This window comes from Armigeres subalbatus, chromosome 2 (assembly GCF_024139115.2).
Source record: "Armigeres subalbatus isolate Guangzhou_Male chromosome 2, GZ_Asu_2, whole genome shotgun sequence".
Classification (NCBI taxonomy): domain Eukaryota; kingdom Metazoa; phylum Arthropoda; class Insecta; order Diptera; family Culicidae; genus Armigeres; species Armigeres subalbatus.
In genome coordinates this window covers 178,708,127-178,729,890 of record NC_085140.1, presented here as the reverse complement: position 1 = coordinate 178,729,890, position 21,764 = coordinate 178,708,127, and the positions used below count along the sequence as shown (strand labels likewise).

The 21,764-nt window shown below is 38.7% G+C and overlaps 1 protein-coding gene across 1 annotated transcript in view; it reads right to left on the bottom strand.

The window, feature by feature from the left end:
• Positions 1-4,014: 4,014 nt before the first annotated feature.
• Positions 4,015-21,764, bottom strand: part of LOC134211307 (UDP-glucose 6-dehydrogenase) — a 42,684-nt gene continuing 24,934 nt past the window's right edge. The window contains exons 3-5 of the mRNA XM_062688050.1: positions 10,121-10,409; positions 9,241-10,055; positions 4,015-4,778 (exon numbers count right to left, since the gene is read on the bottom strand). Coding sequence (XP_062544034.1) covers positions 4,602-4,778; positions 9,241-10,055; positions 10,121-10,409 — 1,281 coding nt within the window. The 3' untranslated portion in view covers positions 4,015-4,601. The remainder of the gene's footprint in view (positions 4,779-9,240; positions 10,056-10,120; positions 10,410-21,764) is intronic.

Below are 21,764 nucleotides of genomic sequence, written 5' to 3'. Positions count from 1 at the left end.
TTCACCCTCATTTCAAAAGCATCAACAACGTACTGCACATAAAATCATAATTATCTCATACAGATAGCAAAAACAATCACTTATGAAATAGTTATACAGGCATACCTCGATAGTACGTACCCTCGATAGTGCGTACCCTCGATAGTACGTACCCTCGATTGTACGTACATTTTACCTCGATAGTACGTACACAAAAAAAATATTTTTTTCGTTTTATTTTCTGCATGATTTTAGTTAAAATTTTAAAATATTTTGATCATGGCACATGCGTAGGGTCCTTCATATGCTACGTAATAATTTTGCATCTGATTTAAACACCATCGTGAGCTTATAAAGAATTTAGTTGCAGAAATGTTTGTCAGTCTTACGTAGCACACATTATTCTATTATTTTAAACAATTGAAGGAACATCTGAAACAGCTAATTACATTCTCTAAAAATATTATCAGCAATGATTGAAATTGTATGAGTATGGATGGATGCATAGATGATTTTCTAGAATAGCTATCCACTTAATTGAACGATTATTATGTTTATGAATTATTTTAGCTATCAAGGAAGATAGTTCCATTTCTAGAACCCATCCCCATGTATTTGTATGTATGTACCTAATAGACCAAAGAATATTTCTTCGAGGAGTAAATTAAATCCAACATGGAAAAGTGTTTTTTTAATTGAATTTGCGACAAGATTTTTAATTGTTTAATTCAGTTTACAGTAAGTTTGATTCCAATCTATCCATTTGTCGTTGACATTTTATTTTATTTTGTTATGTTTTTCAGTTATTTATTTTATATAATAATTATGATCAATTATAAAAGTTCCTAAAAAATCATCCTTGGATTCCACTAGATCAGGAGTTCCTTTTAAGATTTCTTTAAGACGTATTACTGGAATTCCAGAAGAAGTTTATCCTGGAACAGCAGTTTCTCCCAAAGGTTCTTCCGTACAATTCCATACAGGATTTCATTCGATATTCAATCAAGATCTGTCCGCCGATTGAAATTATATCCGCAGAGGCGTGCCAGATCATTTTCAGTCAGCGACGGTAGCGTGGCGGCGTCATGGCGCTGATGATTTGCCGGATGTTTCTCCAGGATTCGTTGAGAAAGTCGTCGAAAATTTTGTTAAAACTCTTTATTGGAGGTACCTCCAAAAAATTCCCCTTGAAATGCTCTGGAAATTATTAAAGGAATTCTCCTGGAAGTACCAGCCGGAATTCTCAAAATTTCTGCGGGTACTTCCTCTAAAATGTCTACAAAAAATCATCCCAAAATCCCTTCATGATGTTCCGATATTTTTTCCAGGAATTAGCAGCAATATCTGAAAACAATAAACACGGAAAATTTTCTAGAAACTCTTCCCAATTTTCTTTCAAAATTCCTCCGTGAATTCTCCCAAAAGAAATCCATCAAGAATTTCCCCGGAAATTACTTGAAGAATTTCTCCAAAGATCCCTTTACAACTTCCCAAGAAAATTTCTTCATGAATTCCCCGGGAATTCGTTTCGGAATCCCCACAGAAATTTCTTAAGCTATTCTGCATAGAATTCCTTTAAGAACTGCTAAGGGAAGTTAATTTTTTAGAAAGAATTTTTGAAGGAATTCTTGTGGAATTATTCAAAGGAGTTCCCAAAGTTTCTGGAGTTCCTGGAGAATTTCCTATAGTATGTTCGGGAGGAGGAGACCACAAATGGATTTTTCGATGGATTTCCTGGAGAAATCTTCAGAGGGATTCCTAGAAGAGTATCGGAAACAAATTCAGGAGAAATTCTAAAATAAGAAGTTTCATTCAAATGAAGTGCATAAGAAATTTTCAGAGGTATAGTGGACCCTCCAGCCATTTTTGCATTATTACAGCTCGATGTAAACATTTTGCTATGAAATTCCATCGGGAGAACCTACAGTCCTATGATTTGATTACATGCATTGGAAATGCTATGGAAAGTAAAATAAAATGATTTTTTACAATTCTATAAAAAATAAAACGAAACGGAACATAAAAATCCAATGAAGTGTCGACTATAGGGAAGCAAATTCCTATTATGGACCCCCAGGGGATCTACTATAGGGCAAATTCAGTCAGATCTTAAAATGTGATTTTCAACGAATAACGTCGTGTATTTGAGTGCTTTATGTATGTATCGTAAAGAGGAGATGCAGAACTTGGTATTAGATGTCAAGCAGAATTAATATCTTGAAAATTTCTACTCCTCATGACAAAAAGATCAAAATTTCGCTACTAAGGGGTCCATTATTGAGCATTTTACCCTAAATATTTTCATAAATTTCCAAACAAGTTTAAATAAAGTTATGAAATAATTTCAGACTGAAATTCAAAAGAAATTCTGTAAGAATTTCAGGGGGCGGTTTAGGAGCAATTCTTTAGTTTCCTGAAGAACAATTCCCACATTTTCAGAAAAAGTATCTCAATGTTTGGCCGAGAATATGTTGAATAACAAAGGATCTTAGTGGTCAAGCAAGGATGTTATCGATCATTTAGTAATCTGCGTTCGATCATTTAGTAGTTTGTCTATAACTCATTCCAGAGGCTGAATTCCAAAATGTGTTATACGGTGGACTTCTGATGCGAAGGTTTTTCTATATATCTGCCTAATATATCGATGTTTCAATTCCACCATTGAAGGAGTTACAGTGTTAGTTGCAGTGACTTATACCAAATGATAACAAAATTCCAATCATTCAGTATAAGCTACTGCTACTAGCTCTATAGCTCTATTACCAGTATAATTGAAACATCGAACTGTTAGGCAGAGTTGTAGATAAACCTTTGAATTAGCAGTCCACCATACTACACATTTTGAAATCTAGCCTCTGGAATGTGTTATTGACAAACTACTAAATGATTGAACGCAGATTACTAAATGATCGAAAACATCCTTGTGGTCAAGTTGCCAAAAATAGTTTCCCACGTCGCCATTTTGGTCAGATATCAGCTCCACGCTAGCTGCAGTTGTGAGTAGATCGCCATCCAATGATTTTTATTTAAAAAACTTTATCGACGGACATCACCTCAATTCGTCGAGCTGAGTTGTTCGGTATATGGAAGTCTTATCAACACTTCGTTTTTGGAGTGAACATATAGCATTTTCGTTACATCTTGGTGTACGAGAAACGTAGACACGTTTCTAAAGATGAGAATATTAAAATAACTTAGAATGTCCCGTTTTTACATCTTCGAAATTTTTCTTGTTGTTTTTATACTCATCTCAGTGTTAAGTACTCATATCATTACGAATCATAATGAAGGTTCCTCCAAACCAACGTGATTCGACTGTTGATATAGCTGGCAGTTTGTCGTTTTGGTAAGGAAGCGTCGATGGAGTCAATACAGTCACAACGACAGTGATACTTCAGGACAACCTCAAAGCTTTTCATTCCTATAAAACTATAGGGGAAATCCATAAAAAACGTCACCTAAAAATGTAGCGATATTTTGGTCTCCCAATCGTTGCTTGTTGTAGTGTCATGCATAATCATTTACGATGTGTTACATATCTTTGAAACATTACTCCTGTAAATGTCACGTAATTTATGAATCTTCTGAAGCATTAAAATACAGTATTTCGTAGAAAAAGCCACACATGTACAAAGACGATGATTTTGCTCAATGCTGCATGTAGGTACCATTTCAAGAAAAATCTGGATCCTGTTGGTCCCTTGTGTACTATATCAAATAGAAAGTATGCTTAGAGTACAGAGCCTTCTATCGAAATTTTGACTTCCGGATGGTTTTATGAATATTCTGCTATTCCCAAATAAACAAAAAGGCAAAAAAACATTTTTTTGTTCGGATTTTTTTTGCTTCGATAGTACGTACGCTTCGATAGTACGTACACTAAAATTACGAAGGTGTACGTACTATCGAGGTATGCCTGTATAACTTGCTCGCAGTGGCGGGTAGTGTTCTGGTTCTCCATGGCTATGACAAATGTACTACAAAAAGTAAGGACGTTTTTCGGCTATTTTAGTATAAAATAAACATATTTCATGATTTCTTATATTATTTTTTGTAATTATGTTGTGAATAGTGATGAAATAGAGTGGTTTTAAAGATATTTTTTTGTGAAAAAAAAATCGTTCTAGAGTACGATTGGATTGTATGTTGAAAAAAATATATTACTAAAGATAAAGGCAAAACACGTATCGTGCGATTTAATATTGCAGCATTGTTCTTAGCATAAATTGTGTTTAATGACCTTAAACTATCAAGGAAACTTGAAATCATGCATTGAAAGTAAGTATAGAAACAGTTCAGTAGATGGCATCTTACTGAAATTTAATGCGCCATTAATACACAAACTTCCGAGTAATATGATTGCGAGATGTCGGAAACTGGAAATCGTTTGGCAAATTATTACTGCTAGAATTCACTGTAATACTTTGATCGTAATAAAACCCAAGTCATGACGGGTTTTGTTTTTATAAATAATAAAATGTCTACTGTCACTGATTCGTAATACCTTGAATTATACATCATAATCTATCTACTAAAAAGGTAGGTAATGCTAGAATGAGATGTATTTGATCGTAGTTTTTACCTTGCATCCATTGACGTGGAGTGAACCCTAAATGTTCCTACTACAACTGAGGAATGCTACCCCATGATCGGGTCAAGATGTTGCGATTCAGCTTTTTACCAATTGTTTGCACGTGGAAGCCAATCTGCTGGAGTTTTTCGTGAGACAGAATCTTACGTCCATCGAAGATGTAGGCCGGCTTCATCATCGACTGGTAAATGCGTTCGTAGTTAAGACTCTGAAAGGAAACGTATTTCTGTATGTGAGAGAAAGGCAACAGAGACGAGATTAAATCGTGGGGTTGGTAATTTCTTTTGCTGAATCGACTCCAAGCTTTTAAAATCAATAGCTGTGAGATTACCGGTTCACCTGTGACTGCACTCAAAGCAAGCAGTTCGACGCAGTTGTACTTTGTACAACTCATATCGGATTCAAATCAAACACTTAAGGCAAATAGTCGTTCTATGGAATAAGTAGTTGTTCTCTAGACAAACTATCACGATGATTCACATTGTGACGATGGATTGAGTGATGTACGTTGTTTGTTTATCAAATAAAAGATATCGCACTTACTTTGTATGGCAGCACGAACAGCGTTTATTGTCGCACAAAACCAATAATTAAATAGAACAATAAAAATGAAGCTGCTGAAATTTGTCCGATCTTTGTTTCTGATGGGTCAAGCAAATTTATAACATGAATATAACTTCTTCTTCTTATTGGGATTACATCCCCCACTGGGACCACTCGCAGCTTAGTGTTCACTAAGCACTTTTACAATTGATAACTGCAAGGTTTCTAAGCCGAGTTACCAATTTTGCATTTGTATATCATGGATTGCACATTTATGCCCAGGGAAGTCGAGAAAATTTCCAGCTTGAAAATTTCCAAGACCGGTCCGCGAATCTGGTTCTTGTCCGCATACTTAGTTTTGTTTTTAGTTCATACCCGTTATTCTACTCTATCTATATTATCCCCTATCTATCTATCTCACTACGTACCTGAGTATGGAAATTGTATAGCGTTACTGCACCTGGACTCCATCTAATAGCTCCGATATTCATCCCACGAAAAACAAAGCAATGCAAAAGAATTTGATTTGTTTCTCATTTTTGTTATCTTTTTCAGCGGTGAGTACGCATGTTAGCAAAAAGGAGCGACGTGATTGGCGCTGTATTTCTTTGTTTTACGAAGAGATGAATCTATGTTCACTGGGTAGGAAAACGTGTACACAGGATTTTGTTTTTACACGATTTTTTTTCGCTCGTATTTTTGATCGTGTGACTTCAATTTACCACCAAACTCTTCGCAACATGTTTCAAAAAATCCAGAATAAATCGAAGAAAAATCACATGATAATTAATATGCGTTAAACATTTAGGATGAGTGGAAAATTGAGAAAATGTAAATCGCGTAAAAACAAAATCCAGTGTACTTAGCTGGCAGTGCAGCCTGGGCATTGTTGTCCTGCTGACATCAGTTAGAGTGAGAAGGTACGCCTCGAGTGTCTGTTCACCAGGAGGTGCGGCTCAAACACCGTCTGCCCGCTGGGGCTGTATAACGAAACGCTGTATCGCGTCAGCTATACCTAAGGTGGCAACCCTCCCAGCGCGATGTAGGTAACGCGACCCCGGTAAGGTAGCTTACTGAAGCCTCTCAAATACCACGAAAAATGGAGATAGAGGATTTTTTTTTTACTTTATTAAGGTGAAGATAGAAGAAAAAGAGAACGTTATTTTTGGCATACGACCCGGCAACGAAATAAGGACTTATGAACGTCTTGATAAAGCCTATGGAGATTGCTCAAAAGCATGACGTGAAAATTGTTTACGGAGACGCTAACGCTCAGGTCGGTAGAGAGGACTTTTTCCGTCCCATAATCGGTAGGGAGAGCCTTCACTCCGCTACCAATGATAACGGCCTACGGTTAGTAAATTTCGCTGCTGCCAGAGGTATGGCCATAAGTAGCACCTACTTTGCACGAAAGAACATCCGAAAGCACACCTGGAAACACCCAAAAGGCGCAACTTGCAACCAGATAGACCATGTTCTGGTGGATGGGCCATTTCTCGGATGTTATCGATGTGCGGACATTCAGAGGTACGAACATTGACTCTAATCACTACCTCGTTGTCACGGTTGTCAACTGTATCGAACAAAGGATCACAGCGAACGATGCGTTACAATATCCAGCGATTGTCGGCGAAATGAGTATCGGCTGAGTACCGCCAGAAGCTCGACGAACGGATAAGTGCAATTAACGTTAGCGACAACATCAACGATCTATGGGAGTCGATCCATGGAGCGGTGAGCACAACAGCACGAGAAGTGGTAGGCAGTGCACAGAGGCGACCCAGGACAGGTTGATTCGATGTGGAGTGTCAGAGAGTGACAGACGAGAAGAACGTTACCAGAAGCCAGATGTTGGTGTCGGGTACCTGATCGAATAGACTTTGTTCAATAGTGGAAGTGATGGCGCATCGATGAACAGAATAAATATAAGCGACGATGGACAAGCTGTGGAGCCGCCTACACTAGATGAGGTTAGAAAAGCTATTGAAGAGCTGAAAAACAATATGGGTGCGGGGAAGAACCAGCTCCCAGCTGAACACCTCAAACATGGCAGTGAGCAGCTTCTTGGAGTTCTGCACCATATTATGTCGAAAATATGGGAAGACGAGGAATTGCCTGCTAGCTGGTTGGGCGGCCTGATTCGCCCTCTCTTTAAGAAAGGGCACATACTGGAGTGCGCCAATCACCAGGGAATTACTCTCCTTAAATCGGCGTACAAAATTATGTCCCGTATTCTGTTCAACAGATTGAGACCGCGACGGATCAAATGTTTACCCTGAGAAAAAACCCTTGATTAATTCCGGGAGTGCAACTTGCAGACACATCATCTGATTATTGATTTCAAGGCTGCGTACGATTTAGTGAAACGGAAGGAATAAGGGAAAACTATGCTATAACATTGTTTTCCGGCGAAACTGATACGGCTGATTCGTGTAACGTTGGACGGATCGCAATCAAGTGTAAGGGTTGCGGATGAAATATTGACATCATTTGTTACCTTAGATGGATTGAAGCAGGGTGTTGCACTCTCGAATCTAGTTGGTGTGTGTAGAAGCGGTACCATTATCACAAGATTGCATATGCTCCGGGGCTTTACGGTCGATACCGATATTATCGATATTGGTCGGCGTGTCGTGAAAGAGGCTTTTTAGATTGAGACAGCGAAGATCAATATGTGGGTTTATTAGTGGTGATGGCTGTGAAATTGTGCTGGATGGTGAATGATTTGAAGTGGTAGAAGAATTTGTGTATCTTGGAGCATTAATGACGTGCGATAATGATGTTACTCGCGAGGTAAAAAGGCGTATCGCAGCTGCAAATAGAGCTACGGTGGACTGGATACGTATGCCGGAAGAACGTCAAGCAAAGATAATATTCAGTAAAGAACCCAGAAGAGGCCGTAGGCTTCGCGGAAGGCCGCGTACACGATGGCTTTTTGCAGTTGAAGAGGACCTGAGGGCGCTTAACATTCAGGAAGACTGGAGGCGATTGGCTCAGAATCGAGTCCAATGGAGAAGGATATTCCATTCAGCGTAGGTTCATCGAAGAGCTGTAGCTCATCAAGTAAGTAAAAGATGGAAAAGAGAACAGTTCCCCTACATTTTTTAATAGGGGATCAACTTTTTGAGTGGATCCCCTGTTTACGAAAACTGAGTAAGATTTTTGAGAGAAAAAAAAATGGCAATCATGCGATGTGCTTCAGTAAACAAGTGGGCCAAAGTCCAAAGTCTGTATTAGTTGAAAAAATAATGTAAACATCGTCACCCACAGTGGGCGGGCGAAGTGAAACGTCACGTCTGAGGGTTTGTGCAACTTCACTACAAATGTTCAAACATGTTCGGCAAACCTTGACTCCACCCCCGACAACTCAAACCAAAATCAAACCGTTTTAATTTTTTCCAACCGAGGCGCCAACTGCCAAATGATTGTTCGAACAACTTCACACACGTTCAAACAAAGCAGCAACCGAAGCGTTTTCTTGGAGGCGGAGTCAATGTTTGTCAAACTGCTTGACTGGTGTGTACGTTGCATTATAAAAATTGTACTGAGTATGCCAGACGTGACGTCACATTCGTTCGCCTTCGGCCATCTTCGGCAACCCAGCTGAGAGTTTCTCTCTCAAAAAAGCGAATTTTCGTTGAACAAATACTACTTTAGGGTTTGGCGCACGCCTGTAGCAAAGCACATCGCCCCTGATGGTAATACAATTTTACTTTACTGCCGTGAATCACATATTTGTTCCATATGAATAGGAAACTCAGCAAAGATGGGACAGATATGCGATTCACGGCAGTGTATCAGTCAAGTCTTACACTGAAAAAAAAATCAATTTCATAAATTGAAAGAATCCCCTTTTGATTTAGACAACGTTTTGTCTTGAGGTAGGTAAATATTTTCCCTACCAACCGTCCATACATCCCAAGATGCGAACTCTTAAGAAAACAAGTTTAAAACAAAAACTTTTTCTTGTCTAAACATTGTCCATTTGAAAAAAAAACGGTGAAAAAAAGTTTGTCCATTTTTGAAAGGTGTACATGCCCAGAAATGCGCAAGTAAACTATAAACACAGCTAAGCTAAACACACTCAACTCAACCACCATCAACAGTGTAACTAAAACCATACTTACGATAAACTCATCCCATTCAGTGCATACCACTATCGCATGCGTACCACGAACAGCATCATATGGGTCCGAGAAAATTTGAACTACTTTTTTCACGTGTTCAGGACTCTCCGTAACCTTGGGGTGGGTTAGATCAGCTATGATTTGTTCCGGTTCTACTTTCGGATCGTAAATGTTCAGTTGGGCACCTTCGTCGAGCAATGTTTTACATACAGTGATGGCCGGGGTTTCCCGAGTGTCTCCAGTGTTTTTCTTGAAGGCAAACCCCAAGATTGATATCCGTTTATCGGTAACTGTATTGAACAGACATTCAATAATTTTCTGCGAGAACCGGTTCTTCTGATACTCGTTCATATCAATCACCTGCTGCCAATAAGCGGCTACTTCAGTAAGATTCAAACCCTCACATATGTACACTAAATTGAGAATATCCTTCTGAAAACAGCTACCACCAAATCCGACAGATGCTTGCAAAAATTTAGGCCCAATCCTTGAGTCTAAACCAACCGCGCGAGCAACTTCAGAAACATCTGCTCCAGTAGCTTCACAAACCGCTGATAGCGAGTTGATAGAGGATATCCTTTGTGCGAGGAAAGCATTCGCAGCCAGCTTGGACAGCTCGGAGCTCCACGTGTTTGTGGTCAATATGTTTTTCTTCGGAATCCAATGCTCGTAAACCCAGCATAGTTTTTCTATCGCTGCTTTCCCTTCTAGAGTCTCTTCGCCTCCGATCAATACTCGGTCAGGTTTAAGTAAATCTTCTACGGCAGTGCCCTCTGCTAGGAATTCAGGATTCGATAGAATATCGTATTTGACACCTGTTGAAATATATCACAATTAGAATTCTACAATGAGATGCTCATCCCTTATGATCGATACAAACCTGGTTTATGGTTGGCTTTCAGTATGTGCATAATGCTTTCAGCAGCGCGGACTGGGACGGTACTTTTCTCAACGACAATTTTACTGTTCTGGGACATCTCTGCGATCATTCGTGCGCACCCTTCGACGAACTTAAGATCAGCTGCCCGTCCCTTTCCATTGCCGTACGTTTTGGTTGGTGTGTTCACCGAAATGAAGATAAGTTCCGCCTCCTGGATGGCCGTTTCGATATCGGTGGAGAAGAAAAGGTTGCGGTTTCGACATTCCTTCACAACTTCATCGAGACCCGGCTGGAAAGGAATAAAGAAGGATGTAATTGGAGCATAAATCGAATGAGTATCTACAGTGACCTGCATAATAAAAAGCCCACTCGCCGTTTTTCATACAAAATGGTCAACTTTGGAGATCTTGATCTCGATTGCGTGTGAACCAATTTTGATTACCGCAATAATTTTTTACCCTATGAATCAATATGGTCGAAACTCAGTTGTGGTAAAATTCAAGTTATATCTGAGCTCTGGTCAAATTTTCAGCAAAATTGGTTCACACGCAATCGAGATCTAGATCTCCAAAGTTGACCATTTTGTATGAAAAACGGCGAGTGGGCTTTTAATTATGCCGGTCACTGTAACCACATTAACCCTTGTGTGGCCGGCTGGGTACCCGGGTACCTTTTTGAATTTCAATTTGCGATATCTAAATGAATTTCCATAGTAGGAGGTTGAAACTCTGTCACATCCACAATAATGACGGCCAAAATCGATTGTACTGGTTAACTGAAATTTTTAATAAGGAGTAGTTGGGGGTGGGGGGGGGGGGGGTTCTGACATTGTTTTACCCTTTTAATGGCCGGCAGGGTACCGGGTACCAATGAAACTAAAATGCTCATATCTAAGACAATTTTTAACCGTTTTCAACCATTTTGGGCTCATTCAATTCAGAATTTTGTCCTTTATCGTGCTGTCTTAGGACGGGCTGGTCCGGTCCCTCGGATTACCGGGAATACCAGATTTGTAGGGACATGTCCTGCATAGATTATACTGATAGCAATGATGTATCAAACTTCTTGATATTTATTGATTTGGGTCCATCAGACGTGCAGTTGGCCATCCCAGAACAGGTTCCTCGAGGGCTCATAGGTGGCTTAGGGTGGCTCAAATTAGTATGGAAAAAACTTTTTTCAATTTTTTTGATGGGCCGTCCTCTCATTCCGTTCTATTTGATGCCCGATGCTCTGGACAAAATTTCAGCCAAGTCGGTCAACGTTTGGGCGGTGCTAAACTTGTTGCAAGTTTATATGGGAAAATGTATGCAGAAACATCCAAAAACAGTGATTTGCAGTTGGGCGGCACAATTTACGATAAAAAACTATGATACGCATTCAGATCTTGAGAAATTTAATACAGAATGTTTTGCAGAAAACCGCGAGAAAATTAGTGTTTGCCCGGCGAAGATATTAGCATTTCTTTGAAGTGAGATTTGGGCAAATTTCGTTTCTTTTACCATCGAAAAGAAATAAATTCACCCATACAACACTCCAGTAAAATGCTAATATCTTTGCCTTACAAACTCTAATCTACTCGCAGTTTTCAGCATAACATTCTGTATTTAATTCCGCAAGATCTGAATGAGTATCATAGTTTTTCATCGTAAATTGTGCCGTCTAACTACAAATCACCGTTTTTGGATGTTTCTGCATATATTTTCCCATAAGTTTAGCACCGCCCAAACGTTGACCGATTTGGCTGAAATTTTGTCCAGAGCATCAAATAGAAGCGAATAAGAGGACGTCTTTTCACTTCACAGGAAACGTCATTGTCACATGTTACAAGTGTTCAAAGATAAACAAACTCTTCAACAACTTCCCCATCCAGCACTAACACCAATTGGTCTACCTTTATCTTTACCCGCAACTATGTACTCTGTCTTGGTAGAGTCGATAGTTTAGCCTATCCTCGCCGGCGTCAATGTCGTCCGCAAAGATCAGGAGCATATGCGACCATGTGATGATAGTGCCATCCCAGTCAACACAAAATCGTATATAATGCAACATAAGATGGCAAAGTGGAGGCGATATACGTACATATTGTATTGGGAAGTACCTATATAACATCCACTTTAGCATATTATGTGACATTATATACGATATTGTGTTGATTGGGATTCTTCTGCACGCCAGATCTCCTAATCACCCTCTCGAGTGTAATACACCCGATTATGTTTTACATGGCCGTGTAAAATAAATCCCATACAATTTTTGCAATGTTGCTCCATTTTGCATGATTCGTCGAGAAATCATAACACTTTTTTTACACGGATTTTCGAATTTTGAACTGAAAACTTTTTTTACACGGAACGCATCCCCCGTATAAAGGTTCCCCCAAACACACGCGACGCGACAGTCGCGACGCGATTCTATCGCTTAGCGACAACGATTCTATCGCTTGTCGACAACGATTCTGTCGCCATTGGTATAGAAGCGTAAATAGAACATTGCATGCAGCGTCCCAACGATAGAATCGCGGCGACTAGTTGTCGCCGTCGCGGTGATGAAATCGCTTAGGTCTGGGGGAGCCTTAAAAAAAGAATCGGGTGTATTAACAAAAAAATGGAAGCGCAGCGCTTTGTTTCAATCTCCCCACGATCACAAATGCGGTTGATACGTCGTCTGCAACCCGAATACTTTATTTCGAGCCATCACACGTTGCACGTATCATCGTAATCAGCTTCGCCGGAGAACCATGTTCAGACATTATCTCACACAGCTAATTTATTTTCACTGAACCGAACGCTGTTTTGAAATCAATAAACAGAGGGTGAGTCTGCAAGTTGTACTCCCGAAATTCATACAGGATCATCTTCAGGCTAAACGTCTAATCCGTCGTTGATCGGTCTTCACGGACAGGCATGTAGATTTTGAAACTGGAACGACGAAACTTATTAGACTAGCCAGTTTCGTCATCTACTGAGGGAGTGCATCTAGTTACAGATATTTTTTTACACAGATTATCAGTGGACCTTATTTTAAAAAAAATCAAAAATTGAACGCTTTTCCGGATGTTCCGGAACTTCCGAAGGTTCATATAGTGGCTACCCGGAATCAATTAGTGGTACTTGCATTCATTTTATTTAAAAATCACATTATTAAAAAAAAGATTAATGAAGATAATATTATAAGACGAATATTCGGAATAGGTATCTTCTTATTTTTTTACTTTGTTACAAAAAATGGTTCACGATTACGAAACTGTTGAAAACAAAATGTAAGAAATGACGACTGCCTCGGAAATTCCGGTATTTCAGGAGGACTTTTTGGTAGCCACTCGGGATCAATGAATGATATTCGCAATATCGCACTTAGAATCATAGGGGCGTAACTGTATTGATCGATTTATCTTCGATGATGTTTTCTTTTTATCAATGTAGTGAATTGCGGTAGTTTTCCGAAGGTTCATGGTTGTAATGAAGGATAATTGCATCTTCCACCTGAAGCAAAAATAAAATCGATGAAGAGAAATCGATCAATACAGTTACGCCCTTAAGATACTAAGCGCGAGTTCTGTGTTGAACTTAATCCTAGAATTAAAAAAACACATTAATAAAGCAAAAAAAAAAAAAAAAAAGTCTAAGCGCGAGCAAAGACTCTGCTTCTATACTGCTATTACAAACGGTTTTCGAAAAAAGTTTCTAGAACGAACAAAATTACTGACCACTGCTCTGGACGACCCTTCACTTTTGGAGCACCATTTGGGGACCACCAGGTAGCCCTTGCATTAATTTTGCTCTCACAACAAATGACGAATTTCAAGAATTGACTACTGCTCCGGATGATCTGGAGCTTCCCAAGGATAACTTTTTATTGTTTGTAAAAAAGGCGCAAATTTCTAGAACAAACTTTTGTAGAATCAGATAGAGGCCACCTAGCATGGATCGAAGAGTAGTGCATGTATTGGTTTTGACGTGACAATGTTAAAACAAACGGTTTATGAAAAGTCACATCTGTCTAGAAGAATTTCTGGAATCGATCATCTCCGAGTGTCAGGAATCTTATGGTGGGTCTCCTGCTGGTCACCCGGCGTCAATGAGTGGTCCTTGCATTGATTTTGCACTCACATTGCTAGAAAAATTGATTTAAAACAAAATGCGGCTTTGAAAATGTTTATGAACACTCTTGACTCCTCAGGGAACCTATTCCGGAATTGGCAATCCGGGGTGAACTTGTTTGATGAACCCAAATAGATCAGAAATAAACACTTGAGACAATTTCAAGAAGTTTGACACCCATATTGTTGGGGTTCCAATGAGAAATGTTTTTGGCCAACCCCGGCTCCCGGGGAACCTGTTCCAGAATGGCCACTCCGGAGTCAACTTGTCTGGTGAACCTAGTATCATGAGGACATGCGCAAGAGTTAATTTCAAGGAGTTTGATACCCATATTGTTGATGTTCCATCGAACAATGTTCATGGCCACCTATTACATCTCGCGCCTCGAGGAGCCTGTTATGGAATGGCCAATCGAAAGTCTGCACTTCTGTTGGACCCAAATCACTAAAAATCAATCTGCTGATGAAATTTCAAGAAGTTTGATACCCATATTGCTGATTAGCTACCGAATTACACGATCAGCATCATTTATGCAGGACATGTTTCTGGAAATCCGGATTTTCCAGGAATCGAATTGACCGAATCGGTTCATCCTGGCAACATCTTGATAAAAAAAAAATTATGAATCGAATAAGACCAAAATTGTTGAAATCGGTTCTAAACTTCCAGAGATATAAGCATTTTAGTTTCGTGGATACCCGGGTACCCTGCCGGCCTGTTAAGGGTGTTTTTTTGCCGGCCACACAACGGTTAAAAAAACAGTATAATCCACCTAGCGGTGATGGTGCCTTTCTCGTGTATTTTAAAATTTAACGAACAAAGCACATAAGAGAAGTCAAAATTTCACTTTAGGGAGATAGATTCAGCTATTTCCATCAATTAACATTTGTTTGAATTTATTTGAATGCATAGCAGCAGTTTTTGTAGATAGTAACATAGTAACGCACTGATTTGGGGAATGAATGTAATATGATGCAGAGTTTAGGCCCTCTCTCGCGCTTCTAAGAATTTGATGCGTGGAAACTAACTATTCTGAAATTGGTGCGTGGAAAAATTAATTCTACTATTAATTAGTTAATTTCTTTAATCCTACCCCACATTACACTGGCCCGTTTGGAGTCCTCCAGTAGCACTTGGTCTTAACATTCGTTTTCTTTTTAAATTCTATAACCATTATTTTCATCACGCTCACCCTTAGTCATATGCAGGCTTGTAAAATGTCATCTGCATGTCATTTGACTAATTTGTTCATAACTTTCTTTAGAAGCAAAATTTCTTCCATAATTTTGAATGTACTCATAACGCTTGAGTAGGGTTATATTTTTGTCCAAGGGTACATTGCTCTAAGTATAACATCAAAGGCTGGAGAGTGAAAACTCTCCAAAATGTCACGTGTCATTTGACATAATGTCATTTGAATGACATTTTGCCTCCCACGCCCCAGATTGCATATTTACAGCAAAGTCTTGTTAGACAAAGTTGTAGGTCCATTCAAGCGCTATAAGTTCGTCGTACAACATGAATTGATAGCTACCTTCTGAAAAAAATTCTGGGAAAATTATACAAACGAATGCAAATGACATTTTACAACACTGGCATATGTACAACGAATACTTAACTATTACTATACTAAGCATAGTAAAAGAGCGAAAGTAATCATGGGGCCTGCCACCACCAAGGCGGACATGGCCAATAACAATATAACAATATTTGGTAGAGGTACCCATCCATTTGGTTATTTAGATTGGGTTTCTAGTCCCTGTCCGAAACTTGTTGAAGGTAAAAGTAAATTATGAAAAAGATTTTGCAATTTATTTATTAGGCCAAAAATCTTCACAGGCGGGCTCTATAGTGCTTGGTTGGGCCCGGCAAACCTGACTTGGCATCGCGCATCTTGCGTATCAAATCACTCGTACGTTTTTGCACTCGATTCGAAAAAACTACGTCATTAGACCAAAAGTTTATTGGCCGAAATGGATATACGGTCAAACAGGTCATTTGACCGAAAAAGTCATCTGGCCGAATAGGTTGGCGTTAACAATGTAAGAATATTTTTCGCATTTGTTTTATACAGTAGTTTTTTTCCCCTAGTTTTCTATACAAAAATAACGATATTCAACTGAAATTTTGATAGAGTTGGGTAAATTGTTTTTTGAGCATATAAAAAACCATCGAAATGTAACAATCAGGGCACCCGATTGAGGCGATTTGGATAGGAAGAGTGGGTTTGCCATCTTCCTATGAGGCAGTGCATAGGTTCATTATTTGACGCGGTGCTAAAATTCGTTTTGAATGAACTCGATGTAGGAAAGAGTGTTCATTTTTAGTAAACAGCGCACCGCTCAAACGTCATTGTGTTCATTCATAGCACCTCCCCATTGTAAACATTTCGTGAATAAATAGCGGGCTCTTCTCTCCATTTATTGGTCTTCTGTAAGGAGATTCTCTATTCACCCCGTTGATTCGCATAAGTGTATCTGCTTATGGAACCACCCCACCTATTTTTGGCCCTTCATACAGGAGTTTGATGAAATACAAACAATAATATAAGCACGATCAAATCGCTTGTCAGATATGACCAGTGCTACCGGTAGGTGCCTTGCTACAATAGATGGTAGTATCAAGGGTGACCACTTGACTTACATTTTAAAATTCCCGCATATTTCCCGACTTTTTCCCGATATTTTTGAAAAATTCCCGATATAATTTTGAAGATTAAAAAAAACGTGAATAGTCATAATTTCTTCTAAAAGTGAGTTGACGATTACATTTTTTGTTAAATATCTTAGCTGCGCATATGCACAGCAAATGTCTCGAAATCGACAAATTGAAATGAAACTTGCGGAAAAGAATCCACGTGTCTTGGTATGACTCGAACCCTCAACCTCCTACTTCTCGACATTTACTGTCAAAAATTTTATCAAGTTTTATTGGCTCAGTCAATTTTTTGAATAATTTAAGCTCAATTTTTTAAGGCTTCTAAGAATGAAATCAGCAATGATTCAGTTTCATTGCAAATTTTTGAACGTTTTTCAAATCTTGAGTGAAATAGAACAAACTCGCTGGTTTCCCCCAGCAGTGTTCTATTCTTGTTTGAAAAATTCTTCATTTCATGAAAAAAAAATTGCTCTTTAAAAAGGCAAATTGTGGATCAAAATGGATTGGAAACAAACGAAAAATATTTGAATCTCGTGATTCACTCGTGGTTCAAATCCACAGAAAATAGAACTGAACGGTATAACAGTTTTAAGCTGTTGAAATTAAACCGTTTTAAAAAAAATTAATCTAGAAGAACTGTTGGGAAAATTGATTTTTCAGATTCAAAATGATAGCCCAGAACAATTCGAATCATTGCTGATTTTGCTAAAGTTAACGATTTAACCACAAATAAATTGAAAAATCCGTTGAGCGAATAAACATGTTTGCATCTGCTAATATTTTGGCATCCATCTTCTCTAACACGGTGTTTAAGAGATCAGTCAGTCCAGAGCTTAAATCTTTTCAATTAAGATAATAATAATTATAACCTTTATGTCTTTCATTGCTTGTTACCTATCACTTATTTTTGCCTCAATCTATTTTGAGTTAATGAAACTTATTTTACCTTGACTACAGAATTTTATGGATTTGATTATTTTTACTATTGATACACATCCTGATATTGTTATAGCATCATACTTTATTGTTTATGGCAGTCTTTGCTTCACCCTTATGCTGGTTTACGATTAAATTATGTTCTATAATCTAAAGCACTTCTCCTGTACATCATTACCATGTGATAAAACAAGATGTTAACAACGAATGACCAGAGATTGTTGAGATGTGCGCCTGGAATCGAACATAATTGGATATACTCGATTACGGTCCATAGAGTTTCCAGGCAAAACTCGAGTCACTTTCAAGAAAATATCGAACAAGCATCTTCTTCAGGGATCTACAAGCTGCAATGAAATGCTAATTATCTTTTTCTAGGACCCTCGGAGATTTCCTTGGTCTCAGAAGCCTTCCGAAGCGTATGGCGTGGCATGGTGTGGCATGTTGCTTTCATAATCACTACAGCAATGCCATTTTCATCATACTCTGACAAAGCCGGATAGTTACTCAAATAGTTTCAAACGTTACGTGGAAAGGCCAATCCATTTAAAAAAATAAATTAGGTTTTGCCATGCTTTACACTAGAATAATTATACATAAATTTATAAAATGAACAATTGGTGACTTTTTTCCCGATTTTTTGTATAATTTCAAGAAATTCCCGACTTTTTCAAGCATTTCCCGCATGGACTTTCGATTCCCGCATATTTCTCGATTCACTGGCCACCCTGTATCATCATCATCGTCATCATCATCATATAAAAAACCATCGAAATGCGACATTAGCCCAAATTGAACTCCACAGGCCAACAGTGTTGTCCTACACTCAGGGCAAAAAATTCTGCTTGTTGACTTTACTCCAGCTAAACGATTTTATCGTCTTAATTAAGTAAGTTCAACTAATAGAGGGATATTTGAATTTTCTAAATGTCATGGCAAACTGTCAAATTGGAGTGTATTCTCAGCGCGCGCTCCTGTGGCTCTGGTGTGCATTTTTTTTTGACAGTTTGCCATGACATTTAGAAAATTTAAATAACCCTCTATTAGTTGAACTTACTTAGCTAAGACTATAAAATCGTTTAGATGGAGTAAAATCAAAGAGCAGAATGTTTAGCACTAAGTGCAGGACAACACTGCAGGCCAAGGGTAAAAATTTCATGAAATTGTGCTAATAATGTATGCAATTGATAATTGATTATGTTATCTTTGAAGATGTATTGAGTTTGATATGATTCAAACACAAATTTGAAGGATATTACAAAAATAGCATACTTCAAATTCATATACCTATTATCAATGGGATAAAACCCGCTTTTTATACCAACTTCATGGTGGACATAATATCGTCAAATTGCCTCAACCAAAGTTATTTAGAATGTTTTATTACCGGTAATAAGGTACAAAATGTCAAATTTCTAGTTCAAATATAAGACTTCCATTATCTTATTCATTGGTGGGATTTCCACTTGTTTCTAACTTGCCATTGAACAGATATAACCACTTCCTCAAGGAGTCTAAAAACAGACATTTACCCTACTACTTAAATGTAGCCTGTTTGGTATTCGTATCAACGGTATTTTCCTGCTCGCCGTTATTTCCAACATTTTACGGCTATAAAATAAACTCAAACATTATCAATCTTCAATCATGTTACAATATGCCTCAAGCTTAAGGCATCCAACTATGAACAAGAATGATATAACTTGCTTCGGTGTCTTAAGTACACGTTCCAACAAACGACACGCTGAAGACTATTGGATGGGGTCATTGCTACGTTTACTCCAACACAGCTCATTGAGTAATCACTTCGTATAGGCGGCAGTGATATGTAATACCATCATCTTCAATACCCACTTCATTAATTACGTCATTCGAATGAAAACAAAGCAGCGGAAATCGCATCGAATCACGTTTATTCAAGTGGTTATTGATATTTCCACGGCCAAGGTCAAGGATTTGTAGGCCAGCGCAGCCAAGAATGTAGATATGTAGTTACGTTGAAAGATTCTTTTGGCAACTTTTTTTTGTATTTCCGAAACGAAGAGGTTCACCACTTCTACGATCGAATTGATAAAACCCAGTGAGTATACTCAAAGGCAATCGTCGAAGCGTACTCAACGATCCTTATCTCTATCTTTCGCTCGGTTGATACTGAACTTAAAGTGGATTTGTTAAGAACGTTTTTGATCTAACAAATTGTAATATCAGAACATTATAAGATTTGTTAGTTAGTTACATCGAAGCTGAGCTGAGCTTTTACAAAAGCGACAGGTTTACTATCTCCATAATAATAAAAATTTACTTAACTTACTGGTTTTAAAGTATTCGCTCAGTTATACATTTTAATGCAATCTATAATGTCGCAAGCACTATGTTACAGTTATAATGTTATAATGTATTTCGCAGTAGCACTCATCATCTTGACCTGACAATCAGATCTTGTTATATATTACGACCAAGAAGAGTACCAAAGGTCCCTTTAAGGGAGTCGTAACGGCCCCCGGATCGCTATCACGCCAATCCAAGGAACCACACTGGGCGATACTTTAATGTCGTGTAAAGCTGAATATATTAATACTGAATATAAATCGAATAACAGAAAAGCTTCCCTGTTAATATTTTAAATTAAAGAGTTGATTTTGATTGTTCCGCGCCTGGTCGCATTCAATGCTGAGTTATGTTTACCCCACGTATGAAATGCAAACAGAGGGCATCAGTCGAACAAACTAACCCACTAACCGAAGGTTGATTCGAATCAACAGAGACTCATATGACATGTACGGCACATCATCGGACTACGTCCTTTCTCTTCTTTTGGGGCTTCTTCTGCACACGATCACAACGTAATGGAGTAAACGATCGAAAATAACACTCCAAACCCACTTCCAGTGAACGGCACACCGAAATGATAACCACGGGTACGACTAACGGATCGGATGGCGTGATATGCAGTGCAACATATACGAGGCATCTAAAAAAAAATCACCAACGAGACGCTAAAGTGATGGATTGCAATGATTTACACGGCAATAGCGGCACGTGCAACGACCTCAATGTCTCGACGAAGAGTGTCCATCCCAATCTGCTGAACAAGGTCGCAAATGATGAATGAATATGGGGAACGTGCCTATTTGAGGATGGAGCACATTTGTCAATGAATTTATATGCTTGGGTGACATACTTTCAAACAATGTTGAAATACAATGGATTTATCGTTTCCAGGGATAGTTACGGAGGTAGATTTTTCGGTACATATAACGAGCATAGTAAAAGTAATGTAAAAGTAAAAGTTATAAGCAGAATATACTTGCTGGACTGGAGGTAAGAAGAAGGGCTAGGGAAAGTGGGGCAAGTTGGCCACCCTAAGCAGTAACTCTTGTAACATAGTAAAACTCCTTTGAATTCTGTTGTTTTTTCCCATGAAACACCTTTGTAATGCCTTGTCTTTGACATAAGTATCAATAAACGCTGATTAATGAAGTTTCAGTACCAGTTTAAAAAAGGAAGTGGCACTTCCAACGAAAGAGCAGCTAGGCGCAGTTTATTTTGAAGCTGGCTGGAGAGATATTCTATCCGTCATTGGTAGCACCGTAGCCGCTGCACTTTGCACGGTGCTCCGGATCAGAGAAACGATTGTTATGTCGGCGAATGTGAACAGTTAATGAAAGAGAAGAATGCAGCATGGGCGAGATTGCTGCAACACCGCACGAGGGCGAACGAGGCACAATATAAACAGGCGCGGAACAGACAAAACTCGATTTTCCGGAGGAAAAGCGCCAGCAGGAAGATCGAGACCGTGAAGAAACGGAGCAACTGCACCGCGCTAATAACACACGAAAGTTCTATGAGAAGTTAAACCGTTCACGTAAGGGCCACGTGCCACAGCCCGATATGTGTAAGGACATAAACGGGAACCTTCTTACGAACGAGCGTGAGGTGATCCAAAG